We start from the raw sequence: 16,832 nt of genomic DNA on the forward strand, positions 1-16,832 counted from the left end.
AGCGTCAACTGGGGCAGCCCCCAGCTGGGTACAAAAGCGTGCTGTGACCAAGTGGAGCCTGACAGGGCTGTGGTAGCAGGGGGCTTGTGCCAATCAGAAACCCAGTGGGTCATTAAGCAGGGAACAATGGTCAAAGTTAAAGGCAAGAAAACATCGCCCCTCTCCCTTACCCCCCAACCCCTCGTGTGCCTGTGGTCTGGGCCACGATTCAGGAGCTCCCCTTTCACTCCAAGGTATTATGGGGCCCATTGCCGTGTCCCGATCCTCCATGGAGGAAAAGATTGATGGGTTGGCATCTGAAGTTTCCTTGCAGCATCAGAAACTTCGCCAGCTATCCTCGAGAGTGGGGGAAGCTGAACAGCGGATATCGGACACTTAGGTCGTCGTCAAAACGATTGAGAGGTAAATGGTGTCAGCCACCCAAAAGCTTTTGTCCCTGGAGAACAGGGCGGAAGACAGTGAGGGGACGCCAAGGCGAAACAACCTCCATATGCTGGGGTTTCCGGAGAAGGCGGAGGAGCACAGAATGGAACTTTTCCTGGAGCAATGACTATGATCTTATGGCGCTGAAGAAGCTTTCCAATTTCTTTTCAATTTAAAGAGACCACCGAATACCTATAGGCAGACCCACACCAGGTGCCCAACCACGTATCGTAATCACCAGACTGTTGAACTACAGGGACAGAGATACTCTGATGCACATGGCAAGGGCTACGGACCGATCACGTACAATGATTCCCAAATCAGATTTTTGCAGATTATACCAGGGAGGTGCAGCGGGCATGGCAGCCATTTGACTCCATTAAAAGGAAGCTCCTCTCCTGCAGCATTAAGTACACCCTCTTTTTCCCTTCTCAAGTGAAAGTGTACCACGGGGCGAAGGTACAACTTTTAAAAAAACCACTGGGAAGTGTGGGACTGGTTTCAGTCTAAGGTCCAGCCCATCTTGGACTCCGCACCACAGAGGCAGGCTCAGCGCCAGACAAAGCGGCACCCACCACCACCATCTTCTGTCCCGGGGCACCCACAGGAGCTGACAACGCCGGAGGGCTCTGGCGACGCTCCTGAGACAGGGGTAGAGTGATGACATTGTGCCCAGCCGATGGGCATTGAGTATTTAGGGCGATGGGTCCACACTCTACTTACAATGTACTTCCAGCGATTGGGGCCTCTGTGCTATTGAGTGCCTGGAGATGCGCTCTGTTGTGGATTAGCGGTCCTAAACGACTCTCCGCACATGGTTGAAACCGTTGGTCCGTGTACGGTTTACACAGTGTTAAGGCAACAGGCGCCTCAGTTGCGGTGAAGTTCAGGTTGGGGGCCTTGGGGGAGTTTTTTCCATTTGGTTTGTTGGCATTGCTAATAAACAGACATCAAAAATACTAATGTCAACATATACATCCTCATCTTACAATCAAAATATTCCCAATTCCATTATGCTAAAACAGAATCAGTATAAAATCAATAAAAATAGATCAATTAATGGAATCATTAATAACAGACATGCTTAAAACGGACTCCCCAACAAATTAAATACAACCAATACAAATAGCTGAGTTACGTCATTCTCTAGCATTAGACTCGCCCACAATATTTCGTCAGCACTAACAGATTGATAGTCCCGCCAGTGTCCAGGTAACAATTACCCTAGCCGTCTAATTCCAGGTTGTCCTTACCATACTGGGGCCAGGCAATTTTAGAAGCAACATCCAAAGCTAACGGTGCCTTAGTAATCCTTTGTTTAATTATGACATCTTATTTGTTCAAATGAAGTCTCAAAAGAACAGATGTTATCATTTTGAAGTCTCTCAGTTAAGTGGGAGACGACATCTCATACAAAATAAATGACAGATAAACTGCTACCTCTAAACGAGACAGGAAGAACTGGTTCGACTTTAATTCAAGTATTAAGCATGATAGTAATAACATTTCCCCCTCTAGCCGTTGGCGAACCTAAATATCCCTCCATTTGCTTGTGCCAGAAAAAAGGCCGGTTTGTAAACTAAAAAGCAGCATGTGTTGTCTTACAAGCAGCAAGAATAATGTGTAATATCATAAATGTACATTACTTTCTGTGTAATACTTACATGTCCCAGTTTGGAGCTGCACGCAACTGCTGAGTTAGCAAAGGAAACTAGGATAGAAAAGAACAAATGGAAGAAAAAAAATATTTCATTAAATCCTGTTGCCTCTAAATAAAACTGTATATAGTTAATATCATTTAGAAAAACCTTTTCATTTGTGAGGAATAAATATATAAACACTTCACGTGTCAAAATAAATGTACCATTAGAACTGGCAGCCCATCTTTTCTATCATTTTAATACCTACTTATTTTCCAATCATTGGTTTTCAGCTCCCATTGTGTCAACATGTAACTTAAACTTGTAAAACCTCTAACCTGAACCTTGGTCACTACAGAAATAACTGGGTACACATGTCCTTAGCCACCAAAGTAGGGAGTGTATCCCCCACAGGGAGGACCTTTTAATGGCACCCTGGAGTCAGGCTATTAATCGGATTGCAACAGCTCTAAAACAGAATATCCCTCCATGTGACATTTACCACTGCGTTGCAAAAAAATTATAAATTACTCACCGTAGTGACCAACGTACTCCTAGTCCATAGTCCCCTTTCCTCCATATTGCATGGGCGTCCCTCGCTAGGGATGGGTGATGGAACCTTTTTCACCAGAAAACACCATCTTCCCCTTTAGATTTAGAGGCGCGGCCCTGGAAGCATGCACTCCCCTGACCCCACCCACCAGCGCCATTCCTCAGTCCCCATTGACGCATCGACAATATTATCATTGCCTAGTGACACCAATTTTATTAGGGTGGAGGATGGTGGGACGTATGGAGGAAAGGAGACTATGGATTAGGAGTAAGTTAGTCGCTTCGGCGAGTAACTTATAATTATTCCTACATCTCGTCCCCTTTCCTCCATACTGTATAGGCAATTGCAACTGAATGTAGCCCCAGGGTGGAGAGGTGACCCTCCTTAAGAAAACAAGTTCCTTAACACTACCTTGCCGAATGCAGAGTCTGACCTGGAGCCGGCATCCAAACAGTAGTGCTTGCAAAAAGCAGAGGGAGTGGCCCATGTGGCTGCCCTGCTGATGACCTGACACGGGACGCGTCTCTGGAACGCAGCCGCCGTGGCCTTGCCTTTCACAGCGTTAGGCATGCATATTTGCCAGAAGCGGTTTGTGCTGCCCCTCATGGGCCTCCTGAATGGCCAAAACCATCCACCTAGCTATGGAAGCCTTGGATGCCTGATATCCTGGCCTTGACCCACCGAAGGTGATAAATAGAGCCTGAGATTTGCAGAAGCTCTTGGTTCTGTCCAGATAGAACTTTAGCGCTCGCCTAACATCTAGACAGTGCAGAAGCTTCTGATCATCGTCCTTGGGGTCTGCAAAGAAAGTCGAGAGTACGATCTCCTCATTTAGGTGGAGCACAGAGACTACTTTAGGCAAGAATGCGGGATGCAGTCGGAGGACCACCTTGTCCCAATGAAAGGTAGTGTATGGCTCAGAAGCCACCAGAGCTTAGATTTCACTGACACGATGTGCAGACGTAAGACTCACCAAGAGAGCTGTCTTAATGGTGACTAGCCTGATGTCCGTGGACACCATTGGCTCAAAGGGTTTATATGCCAAGACGCCCACCACTATGTTGAGGTCCCACACAGGGTGTGGCTTCTTGATGAGCAGGTAGAGCCTGGTGAGGCCGTCAGATGTCTTTTAACCACCGGATTGGCAGATGAGACAACATCCTCCTCTGAGTTCCGGTAGGCTCCGATGGCCGCCAGATAGATGCAGCATGTGTCTATATGCACCCCTGAGTGTGCCGAAAAAGATAGCACATTGTCCAATGTGCAAGTCAGAGGATCGACCTCCTTAGACCCCGCCCAGTGGCAAAACCTAGTGCACTTGCTTTTGTACTGGCTCCTAGTAGCATCGCACCTAGCACCCTGAATGATGTCAAGGTTAGCCCGGGAGAGGCGTAGATGCTTCAATGTGACCTGTTCAGGAACCATGCTGCGAGGGCTAACTTCTGCGGGGCGGGATGGACGACCATGCCCCCCTGCTGCAGCAGTAGATGAGCTGGGCCCAGTGGAAGGTGCATCATAAGTTGATCCGCGAGGCTGAGTAGCTCCAAAAACCATGGCTTCGCCGGCCACCATGGGACTATCGGAATGATACTGAGATGCCGGGACACCCTTATCTTGCAGATCACCCTGTGTACCAGTGGAGTGGGAGGGAAGGCATAGGAGTTCATGCTGTTCCACTGTATCTGTAATGCATCGCCCAGAGAGCCTAGACCCCGTCTTTGCCAGGATGGGAACTGAGGGCACTTCCTGTTGTACCAGGTGGCGAAGAGGTCCAACTGAGGATGATCTCATCTGTTGAAGATCACCTGAAGGACCTGATCGTTCAATTGCCATTTGTAATCGTCCGCAACCAGCTTGCTGAGCCTGTCTGCCTTCAGGTTCAACTCCCCCGGGAGGTGGATCGCTGTCAAGTGAGTGTCGTTTGCCAGGGACCAATCCCAGATGCTGACCACCAGGGTGCATAGAGGAGGGGACCTGGTGCCACCCTGCTTGTTGATATAATACATGCTGGTGGGGTTGTCCATTTGTACGAGGACAGTCTTGCCACTGATGAGGGGCAGGAAGGCCTTGAGAGCCAGTCAGATGGCCTCCAGCTCTAGCCAGTTGATATGAGCCTCTTGCTTCGAAGAGACCAAACTCTAACCTGCGGTGCTGGTTGACAGAGAGCCTGCCTATCCTCAAGTTGCAGGCCGTGCTCCACCAGGCAAGGTCCTGGTGGAGTAAAGGCGGAATGCTGACAAGTTCCGCTTGGGGAGACTGCTAAGTGCAGCTGTAATCTCCTCATTTTTAGCATTGTGTAAGGTACTGCCAGAGGACACGCCGCCATGATACCCAGGAGGTGCTGGTACCACTATGTGGATGTCTCCTCTCTGTTAAGAAAATGTGTCGGGCCCTCTTGATTGCAATTATCTTGTCCTTGGAGGGAAAGACTCTCTCAGAGTTCGTATCCCACATGAGGCCCAGGAAAAGTAGACTCTGAGTTGGCTCCAGCTGTGACTTCTTGAGATAAATGGAAAATCCCAATTCATGTAGTGCATTAATGAGGGCGGAGGAGGTGTGCTGGACCGCATCCAGGGATCTCGCCCTGACGAGCCAGTCGTCTAGATACAAATAAACATGGTGCCCTTGAGCTCGGAGAAGGGCCGCCACTGCATTCATAACCCTGGTAAAGACCCTGGGGGCTGAATTGAGGGCACATGGTAAAACCTTGTATTGGAAGCGGAAGCCCATGATCCTGAACCTCAGGAAGGACCGATGGGGCTGCCAAATCGGGTTGTGTAAATAAGCGTCCTTCAGATCCAGCGAGTACATCCAATGTCCCTTGCACAGTGTCTCTGCAATAAGTGCTGGGGTAACCATCTTGAACTTTTGAAGCAGGAGGGAAAGGTTCAGGGTTGATAGGTCCAACACAACTCATGCCAGCCTGGATCTTCTTGTGTATGGTGAAAATTCTGGAGTAGAAGCCCATGCCCCGCTGGGAGGCTGGGACCTATTCCACTGCTTGACTCTGGATAAGTGAGTGAATCTCTGCCAATAGAGTTGTCCCAATCTGTGCGAGTGGTGGAGAGGAAGGAGGGGAGGGAGGGGCCGGTAGGCGGTAGCCCGTGGACACTACTGACAGGATCCAGGGATCCGCAAACCTTGTGCACCAATGCTAAGCGTGGAGCCTGCCCCCCACCGGACACACGTGGATCCGGAGGCGAGTGTCGTGCCTTTTTTCCCTCTGAGGCTGGGGTTGAGGAGGGGGACTGAAAGAAGCCTTTATTCCCCACCTTGTGCTGTTTGCGGCGGTGTTGACTAGGAGACTGGTCCGACTGCCTGGACTGTCGTTCCTGGAAGCCTCGGAACCTGCTGAAGGCCCGACCCGCATGGACTTTGTGAGAATAGATAAGGATTTTGCAGTCTGGGAACTGTTGTTCTTATCAAGCTCCTCATCGGTGGTGGAATAAAAGAGGTCACTACCCTCGAATGGAAGGTCCAATATGCGTTCCTGGACGTCCGGGTTGAATTTGGTAGCCCATAGCCAGGCAGTCCTTCTCATGTCCGTGGTGATGCAGATGACACGGCCTGAGGTGTCTATATGCGCCACTGTGGACTCTATGATGTCTTGAGCCACCATCTTTGCTTCTGCCAGCCCCGCCTTGAAACGTGCCTGACTCTGCACCGGAAGTTCCGGAAGGAAGTCGGCTATTTCCCGCCAGAGCCTCTGGTTAATGGCTGCGAGCATGGCATCTGCATTAGAAGTGCCGCGAGGCGTTGGAATACACCTTCTTGCCATACGCCTCCAAGATCTTCTCCTCCTTGCCTAGCGGCGCCGAGGACGAGCTGGCCGAAGACTGCGGCTTCGAGTAGATAGAGGCCGCAGCAATCACTGAGGAGTGTGGTTGAGGGTGCGCCGCGAGCAAGAGTGTATCCCTCTCCAGCTGCCTGTACTTGGCGTTGAGAGGCCGGTTCATGGGCTGCGCCGATTGAAGTTTAAGGCACCCCTTCTAGGCTAAGGCTACAATGTCCTTTTGCATCGGAATCCCTTTTCTAGCCGCGGGCTGTAGAGTGAGGACCTCCGCTAGGACTCCCGCCTCCGGCTGTTCGACCTCCGGTAGTGAAGGCCCAAGTACTCGGCTAAGCCTGCGAGCCGGTCATGGAATTCCTTGGCCGATGATGGAGTGTCGGGGTGGTCCTCCTCATCCGTGTCCACCAAGGTGTCCTGCTGGTCTGGAGCGGGTGGAGGAGTACTGGGTGCCGAGGGCTGAGGTGTGCTGCCTGGAGCCTGAGGCTGGAGTGGAGCTGTCTGGGGAACCGGGGGTACAGGTGCCGCCACTGTGGTTTCTGGAGCGGGCAGCTGGGGCTGTGCTGGGGCCTGAGGAGCCAGAGTCACAGGTGGGTTGACTGCGGGAGCTGGCAGAGGGTGCAGAGGCAGCATGTCCTTGATCGCATCCCCAAGGATGGCTCCCATCCGCGGGGATCGCATAAGCATGAGGAATTTCTCAAAAAACCTGTCCTCACAGGCCGGTGGGGCGCTAGGTGACCTGGGAGGAAGAGCGGGACCCAAAGGCTGCTGAGGCCTGGGTGTACTCTGCCCTCTCTGCTGGGTGTATCTTCCCTGCGATGTTGAAGGATATACAGTAGGCCACATACCTGGTGAAGACCAGTCCCACCTCGTTCTTCCACCTGCTCCGTGAAGGGTGGTGGCGTTGGACGAGCGCCCATCTTGTCTGGCACGGTGGCCATCTTGTCGGGATGCCTGCCACGTGCCTGTCTCGTGGTGCTTGCTGCGTTGGGCCCAGCCTCCTCCAGAACTCTTAACGATGGAGCTTGAGGCCTACCCTGCACCTCAGGCCGGGGCCTGGTAAGCATCCTGCCCTCGGCTGTGTCGCTGGAAGTGCTGCGTACAGGCGCCCCCTCATTTGTCCGGTAGTAGGTGACCTCATCGGTAGGATCCAGTGACCCCTCGGCCTGGCGGCTGGTTGGTGACAGAGTATCAGTACCTGTGCTGGTGTTAGAACCTGGACGGTTCCTCAGGCTCGGTGCTGATGAAAAGGCAGGCCCTACCTTGGGCCATGACTTGTGTCTGACGTCAAGTCCTCTGGACGTGATCGTTCGAAGAGCTCCCTCCACCAAGCTAACCTGTTCTTCAGATTGTGCGGGGAAAGCGCGTTGCACGCGGTACAGCTGTCCCAGCCATGGTCGGGGTTAAGGCAGCGGAGGCAAAGTGCTTGGGGTTCGGACGTGGGGAAGAATCCCTTACAGGCTGTACACCTGCTGATGCCCAAGGACGTCGACATGCGCCGGGGAGGAGCGTGGTGCCAGAGGACCGAGTACCTGATTAAAGACAGAAGATAGTATCTGGGAAAAAGCGTGTGGAATTACAAGGCCGAAGTCAAACCCAGGAGCGCTGGTGGAAGCGGTCCGTTCCCGTCAACACAGAAAAGAGGACTGGGGAGTTGCGCCGGTGGGCAGAGTCAGGGCAGCGCCCCCGTGAGCCTCTAAATTTAAAAGGGAAGAACATTTTATCTGGTGAAAAAGGTTCCGTCTTCCGGCCCTAGCGAGGGACGCCCCTACAGTATGGAGAAAAGGGGACGGGACGTAGGAGTACATACATTGTATAGAATGATTTGGTAAAACCATATTTTGAAATTGTTTGGTAATCATTGTACGTGTACATATATTTTTTTTAAATAAGGATCTTAATTATTTGTCTGGATTTCCATTATAATGGGGTGGGTGAACGGTTCAGTTTTAAGTTATTAATCATCCAGAATTTGCCCCTCATTCTTATGTCATTTTTATTGGCAGATCTTAATTTTTGGGGGGAAAAGATTGCGAGCCTTCAGCTCAGAATTTGTATCAGAAGTAATAGGAAGCAGCAGGCCATCAGGGCACCTCTGCCTCTCTGTTCATGACATTTATTCTATGACTGGTAGCACATTGCTATAGCATCCATTGCTGATAATCAGGAGCAAAGGAAGAACGCACAATGGTTGTAGGATAGGAAGCAGCAGGGGTGCTCCAGGAACTGGATGCTGCGGTGGAGGAGGAGGTGTAATGGGGATGGGAGGAAATCTAGTTGTGACGCAGGGAGCCCAGGTGAAATAGAGAGAAATCGGAAACGGACGTTTGGTCGGATGCTTCTGGGCATATGGGGTGCAGAAAAAGGGGCACAGAGGCTTAATGGGACCTCCGATGGAAAGGCAGCACAGAGAAAATCTGGCACACTTTAGCATGCCGATACTTTGACATGCAACCATTTGCAAAGAAAATGCTAAAAAATGTTACCTTTTGGGCAATTCAGTCAGACACTTTTGGAAAGCAGTGGTATGGCTCCTGGACATGGCAGTGGCGAGCTACCGGACATGAGCAGGCTTGAGACATGACTTGACTGCAGGGGAAGGATTGGGCCAGAAGCATCAACACAGCATTTAATGCTGCAAAGTGATTTAAGTAGTTTTCAGGGTCTTCATACATACAGATGGAAAGTTAGTACCAAAGTGCATTTAGAAGGACATACACATGTGCTGCAAGCGGGACAATACTTGAAATCCTGGTCATGGAAACACAGATGTAATAACTGAAGGGGTAGAATCAGCACAGATTGTGATGGTTTACGAGTGTAGCAATGTCTCTGGTGAGCATGCAGAATGGATTACAGGAGCAGCTCTATTAAAACGTCAGCCTCTCTTATGTGCAAAGGCATAGAGGAAAAGAAAGTTTGGTTCTCTTTAAACCTAAGCAGTAAGTGGACTTTAAAACTATTACTTGTACAACATTTTGTTTGGGTAGTAACACTCTTGTATTATAGATCTTTGTGAGTTATTGGCTGTTGTCCACTGTCTAAATCATAGTATTTTATCTCTCATGCGTCACAGACATACATGAGTCAAAGACATAGCAAAACCGAGCCATAACTGGAAGATGACGTGGTGACCGCAGCCATGTTAGTAGATGTGGAGCAGCAAGAAATTTGATTGGCTGCCACACATAAAAAGGCCAGAAGGTGATGCAAGTACGATGTAAGCCTCTGTCAGAGAAACAGTTATGCCCCAACGGCACGCTCCATGCCATCAAATGAACATGAAGCTACGAGTAGCTACCTGAGAACCAGAATAGGAGTCGCATGAGCGCTAGGTGCATGATCAGGTCTTGTTACGTGTAATGGAAAGACCCCCTGGACGCAGTGGTCTGTGTAAAGTGGGTAGGCCAAGCAGAAAATGTTCTAGAATCTGGGCCTGAAAAATCTACTAGCCCGCTCAAATTGGCCAAGCGAATAATTGAAGGGTGAGTACCATTTGCAGGGTATTCAACCTTGCTGGCGAGTATGGGGATGTTTAAATTGTTTTGGGACATTTACTGAAAACAATCTTTGTTTGCAGTAAATGGCAAATAAAGGTTTAACTGGGCATGGCTAGCCTTTGGGTGGCAGCATTGCACCGAATATATAGTGTGCTTTTGGTGATGAGCAACGTTTTATAGAAACTAGAGGTCAATATTTTGTCAGCCGTTACCATGGGGCGAGTGAATTTCTTAGGTCAAGTATGTAAATTAAGGAACTCGCCCTACAGGTCGAGTGGGATTTTAAAGAATTTGCAAGGGCTGAGAATGGTGTGTAAAGACATTCCCTCGAATGTCAGAGGATGTTCCATTAAGAAGTCGTTCATTGTTAATGTAACCAACTAAATATATCATACTGACTCTTCTTTAAAAGGCAAATTGTGTAAACCCTGAGGTTACTGTGTTCAGGAGCCACAATTTTGGTGTCAGGCTACTACAATTTCCCTCTCCATTTCTGCACATCTGTGTGGAAATAAATGTCACTACCATTGGCACTCGAAATTGCTTATTAGATTATCTGGTGATGGATTTGGGCTTCAACGCTATGCACTGCTTAATGGCCTTTCTTCTGGATTTGTGTGTGGTTTGGTAAACTGTAGACGACTGACTTATCTTAGCTGAGAATTCATGAGGAGGGAGACCACTACGGGGCGCAGAAGAAATGGCTGCCTAAGCCGTCATCTCCCTCACCACCCGGGAGAGATTAATGGTGGCGTGATGTGTAAGAACTAAACGCATCATAAAGAAAATACCAGTATAGTGCAGTGGAAGGCAGCGAGAACCACCAGCCTGAAGACAGGCGTTTTCAGGCAAGGAACTGCAGAGAAACAGGTCCAGGAAGGGAAGAGGCCCAGCAGGACAGATGGTCCACGGCGAACACCGTGCACTGCAGCTGTAGCAGAGCGAACAAACATACTGCAATCAAAGGCTCAACACGTAGCCGGCAAAGCCACCATCACAGGGCGGGAGAAAGCCCAAGTGTGTGGCGAGGACCGGCGTTCAACGACGTCCCGAGGGAACACAGCAGCAAGCACGGCGAGGGGCACAGAGGGACCAGAAACTTCCAGGACTGGCTTCGAGAGAGACTCTGGCAGTGTATGACACACAGAGAACGGACCGGGAACCAGCGCGGGCCGACAGGGCTATTAACTTGCTGAACTCAACCCCAACCAACTCAGAGAGGAAGCCCAGCAGAACCCAGCCGGTGGGGAACAAGGAATGGAGTACGGACTGGCCCGAAGAACCAGAAGAACCCCCCTGAGTACCGAATGGCACTGGTGGAAGTGGGTGGGAGGAAACAAAAGACCCGTAGGGACAAGGGCTAAGGCCCTCTCCCCACAGTCAGCCACCAGGTCCACCAGAACAGCTCCTCACGCTGCAGGCTACCAGCAGCATTGGGCAACAGACGGAGAGCCTACTCCACGACACCACCATCTATAACAAGGTTGGGGCTACCCCAAGGACAGTACATAAGGCCTGCCAAAGAAAGGATGTCAAAAGGGGGAGCCAAACCAAAGGGAGGAACAGGAGACATAAAATCACTGCTGGGCATACAGAACCGGGAAAAAGAAAAGTAAAGGGCCAAAGAAACACAGGCGGACATTCACTTGCCACCCCCTGGGCTTACCAGCACTCCATCCACGCTCACCAGAGAAGATTTCATGGAAATGCACTTGCTGGAGAAGGGGAATAGCCATGGGGCGTGTGTCTGTCATTGGATGGTCGGAAGCACAGATCAACTGTCCCTGGAACACCCAAGCCTATCAAGCCTACAACTCAATCACCATGCCTTCCAGATGGGTAAGAAGACACTCACACATACCATAAAAGAGAGGCACCACAGGGGGGAGGGGATAGCCACGGGGGAATGGCACCCAAACTAGAGTCATTACAAATGACAAAAAGTTGGTCTCTCACGGCTCGTGTCAAGAGTTGCGATATAGAGACACTAGTTTGCTTGGGGTTTTACCTTTTGTTAAAAAAAAATGTGTTGCTGGTTCCACACAACTATGTCTGCTCAAACAATATGACCCAAAAAAAGCTCTCCTGAGAAATGCATTTGGGCCCCCAACTAGGCTGGGCAAGAAAACCATGGCAGCAGATGACCCATGATGGCAGCTCATGAAATAACGTGCCTGAGTCGCCAATAAATTGAAAAGCAGTGCTACAAAGGCTCTCTGCCTTAGAGGCAAACATAGTCTTTCTGCAGAAAACCCAGCTACTAAAACAGGACGAAAAGAGACTCCTTACCAGAGGGTTCCCAAAGGCGTATTGTGTGACAAGTGACCTTAAGAAAAAGGGAGTATCCATTCTGGTCAGCAAAGGGATTCCACTACGGATAACAGAAGTGCTACGGGATGCCCAAGGCATCTTTGATATGTCCTAATCAAAGGAAACCTGCAAGACCATAAAGGTACACTGGGGGTGGTATACGACCCAAATGAGAAACAAGCAGCATTCTTGGAGGGATTAAATGAGACACTAGCAAACTTCATGGAGTGCGAAGTGATACTGGGAGGGGATTTCAACTCTGTAATTGACCCAACGATGGACAAACCTTTAGCCCCAACTAGCACTGACAGAAGTTACTATTACGCCATGACAATGCTTTTGAGGGAACTCTTGCTGATAGAGACATGGCGTTTCCTCCGCCCATGGGAGAGGGAATACACCTTCAACTGGCCAGCACATGAGGGCATCTCAAGGCTGAAAACTCTTAACACTAAGCACTCCTTTTCTAAATTGACCCTAAGTATTGTTCAATACAAATACATTGAATTGCAGGATTACAATGAAGTGTAATGTATTTCAAGGTGCGGGGGAGAAACAAACAACCTTGGCATATAGGTTGTGTATATAACAAAGAAAACAGAAAGGTTCCCTATTAGGGAACTCCCGTCTCCTGCACACTGTCTATGGCAAACACAGAGACACATTTTTATGAGAGGTGGCACAAGGTTCCCAATAAGGGACTTAAAAAGCTGCTTTAAATTTAACAATGATTTCTGCTAAGATGCTTTTACCAATTTACAAAGCATTCTACAGTATGTCAGTGCGACAAAGTTAATCCAACAAGTAATTCCAGTGACCATTCTATTGTTCATGAATTCAGGTGTTCATTGTTCATATATTACAATACATTTCGAGTAAACGGTTCATCAGGGGCGTGTGATCAAAACTTTCCTACAGAAAAATTCCAACAAAAAACTGCTAAGTCTATAATTAGTACCAATCACATTCATTCTAATAACCTATACACGTAAATCATTTCGTAATCATGTGCACTCTTGATGAGGCAGCTAATCTCTCCTGTCCAACACCATTGACACAAACTTTGATATGGGTACATGTTAAATATGTAAATATGAGTGATAGATGATTAGAATGTGAACTCACTTGAGACAGATAGCCCGAGCTCTGTGCCTAAATGAGGTGGACTCTCAACACGAAAGAGAATGTAAATGTAACTCCCTGTTAACAATTTTAAATATTATCCCCCACACGATACTGTAGATAGACACCCCCCCTCCCACCCCTCCTCCGGGGACATTGCAATTAGAAAAACCATGGGCAACACTTACAATACATTATACCATCCACACTAACTGTCAGTATGATCACTCCATTCTGTTAGCATGAACACTACATTCTGTTAGACAAAAATGGTGTCACACAAAAATGCTTTCTTTGAAAGGCATTTGTTTTCATTGTCAAACTCTCAAATGACACTATTTCTGTTTTAGGCTCAGCTACAAGGTCTTTTGGAGACATTTGAGTTCCTCCTTCTTACACACACATTTTTACATCTTCCTCTTACGGCCATGATTAGATCTGAACAAATACCTTCCATACTAATTGTTAGGATGATCACTGTACCATTCTGGTCGGATGAATACAACAGTCTGTTTGACATAATTTGTGTCATACAAAAATGCTCTCTCAGAAAGGCCATTTTTTATTCATTGTCAAACTCTTATGATATTACTTTTGCCATAAACTTAACTAGTAGGTGTAAAGGAAGACATACAGGTTCCTCGTACTGACACACCCATTTTATCATCTTCCCCTTAGGAACTCTTTTAGGTCTGGACAAAGGTTTTTTTAACTAAAGTGAGGGACATGTACCCCCACTTTTCGTTCTTCATCTTACTATTTAACCAACTGAAATCCCCCCATTTTATATCTTCATAACTGCTCAGTGGTTCGGTAAACCTAGTTTTCCCATATTAACATGCATTAGGGATAACCAGGCAAGCAGGCATCTCTGCGCATGCCCTTTTCTCCATGAGTTTAAATTACTAGTAATATTGACATTTATTATTTTGTATGTTTTTTTTTCATTCTTTGTATTCACATACCTTCCACTTCAAATCTATGACAAGACCGGAGGCGAGCATTATGCTCAACTTCTTTAATTACTGCTAACCACAGCTTTTTAAATCTTTCTTTTGTTTCAATGTATGTTTTTTTTATTTTATTTTTTGTAACTCGTATAAACAGAAAAAAATGAAACATCATAGCTTTAACGCGGCTAAACTACATCCCCCATGAGGCTCTTCAATATGGTAGCCCAATAGCCTCTCTCTCACTGTCCAGTCAGGCAATCCCTTCTACTATAAGTCACTACCTCTCTGGGTCCCTTCCTCTTCTTTTTTGCTGCACCACAGATAAGTGACACCAATTCTAGCAGTACCTTGCTATGCTGTGTTTTTATGATATTAAATTGTCAAAACATTAGGTTTATATATTTGTATAGCGCGTGCGTACCATTAGCGAAAGCGTATTAGCATTCGAGTTCGAAACGCATGCGTTCATTTCGCGGACAAGTTGGACTTTCAGGACGGCTGACTGTCGAGCCCGTGAGTGATTTCACTCACTTTAGGGCTCGGCCAGTCAGCCGCGAACGAACACCGACGGAGATAAAGAGTATTGCGGGCAATGCGTAGTACGTGGTAAGCCCCACTCCCTTTAGAAACAAGGGAAGCGCGTGCATGCGCATTACTGTATTCCTCTCACAGAGTTTTGTTCTCACACAGAGAAAGCCAACAGCAATTCTACGCTCCTGTTCTTTGCTCCCGAACGTGCGAAACTCGTTAATTTGTTAGTGGGTCGCCTGCGCACATCAGAGGCATTCAAGGGAAATAGAACATTTCACAAAAAAAAAAAAAGAAAACGAAAATATCTTTTTCTGTTGCCAGCAACAAAAGAAGTGCTACAGTTCTCAACCTGATAGCTATCCTCTGTGAGGCACACATAAGACCATGGCATACAGCATGGATAACAAGGCTTGGAGCGAGGGGAGTGACAGAGAACCAGAGCAAGAGGTGGAATACATAGGAGAAGATCTAGACCTCTCCTATAGCTTCAAGAAAGTGCTAGGCGACTCATTGGTTCAAGCCGTAGCACTAGGAGTCAAGCCTCTACAAGACAGGCTATTGGTCCTGGAAGAAATACTGGGCAAGAGAGCTGGCACGCTCGATGATCCGGGTGAGGGAACTTCCACACAAGAGCCTCTGAGACAAGGTGCGAAGGGTAAGAAAGTGGCCCGGAAGATGAAACGCTCTTCTACTCCCCTGGGCTCAGCTACAGGGAAGGATAAGTCCCTAGAGGTGGCTGATGCTTTGAATAGGCTAAAAATCGCCTTTCTTACAAAGACAGCCTTGCCCAATCTCGTACACCCTGCCCCAGGGGCGACAAATATAGGGGATACCTCATCATCCTCAGAGCATTCGGATCAGGAAAGGGGAGAGGATGATGATCAGAGCATAAGCGAAGTGAGCGTAGTCTCGCAGAAGAGTACAAGCGAGCCTAAAGCCAGCAGTGTGGAGGCCCCTCTGGATGAAGAAGACATGTCAGACATGTTTGAACCGGACACAATAAGGCACCCCAGATCAACGGACTGGACCCCATCACCAAGAGTAGCCCTGTATATGTCCCAGAAAATGAGAAAACCTATGGAGAAAGATATTAGATTCAGACTTAAAGCTGAGTGTCCGAGACCAGAGCTGACAGGGAAAGTAGCAGATACACCCGAGCTCGACACAAAAATGCTAACCTTCATAACGAAGGCAGGGAAGGACACCAGAAAAGGCATGGATAGGGCATGGAAGACGTGCCAGGATAAACTGTTAGACCTAGCTGGACCCATACCGAACATAATGGATTTAGCCGAGAGGGCTAAAGACACTGGGGAGCCAGTCGACCCACTTATATTAGCAGGATGGGCGCAAAGAGCAGTCTGCACGCTGGGCAACGCAAACTGCGCAATATCTTCATAGCGACGCAGATCGACTTTACTGAAGATTGATAACAAACTAGGAGACCTGGCGTCTTATGAAGCCGGGGAAAGCGCCCAAGGGCTCCTGTTCGGAGACACATTTGTGAAAGAGATGAACAGATTTGTCAGGACATACACAGCGCTGGAGGAAGCGCAAGCCTCCATTAGGAAGGTATTCCCGGGGAGAGTTTTTTCAGGGGCCGGTCGATATAGAGGCCGCTCGACCGGCCGATTCAATAACAGAAGATCACAAGGCCCCAGAGCCCAGTATTGGGAGACCCGACAACAAGACGCCTTTTTCCCGAACAGAGGACGAGGTTCTCGGGGACGCGGATATTACCGACACCAGAACAATAACACAGGTGAGAGAAAGCGCATCGACCTATCCTTCTGTGGGGGGCAGGACAATGCTTTATTTGCACAACTGGCGCGATCTATCGTCAGATGCATGGGTCATTCAGACCATGCAAGGCTTCTTTCTAGAGTTCCTAGATCATCCGGTGCAAGATCGCCCCCCTCAGAATTCAAATGACAAAGGCCGAAGATTTATTAGACGCAGAGATCCAGGATCTTGCATGCAAAAACGCGATAGAGAGGGCTACAGGGAGCGGTC

At 48.5% G+C, this 16,832-nt stretch overlaps 1 protein-coding gene across 2 annotated transcripts in view; it reads right to left on the reverse strand.

Moving 5' to 3' along the window:
* Window positions 1-16,832, reverse strand: part of ULK4 (unc-51 like kinase 4) — a 2,742,936-nt gene that overhangs the window by 2,188,661 nt on the left and 537,443 nt on the right. For both annotated transcript variants that reach the window (XM_069648276.1, XM_069648275.1), the window contains exon 16: window positions 2,088-2,134. In XM_069648276.1, coding sequence (XP_069504377.1) covers window positions 2,088-2,134 — 47 coding nt within the window. The remainder of the gene's footprint in view (window positions 1-2,087; window positions 2,135-16,832) is intronic.

This window comes from Ambystoma mexicanum, chromosome 2q (assembly GCF_040938575.1).
Source record: "Ambystoma mexicanum isolate Mex_15411 chromosome 2q, UKY_AmexF1_1, whole genome shotgun sequence".
NCBI lineage: Eukaryota > Metazoa > Chordata > Amphibia > Caudata > Ambystomatidae > Ambystoma > Ambystoma mexicanum.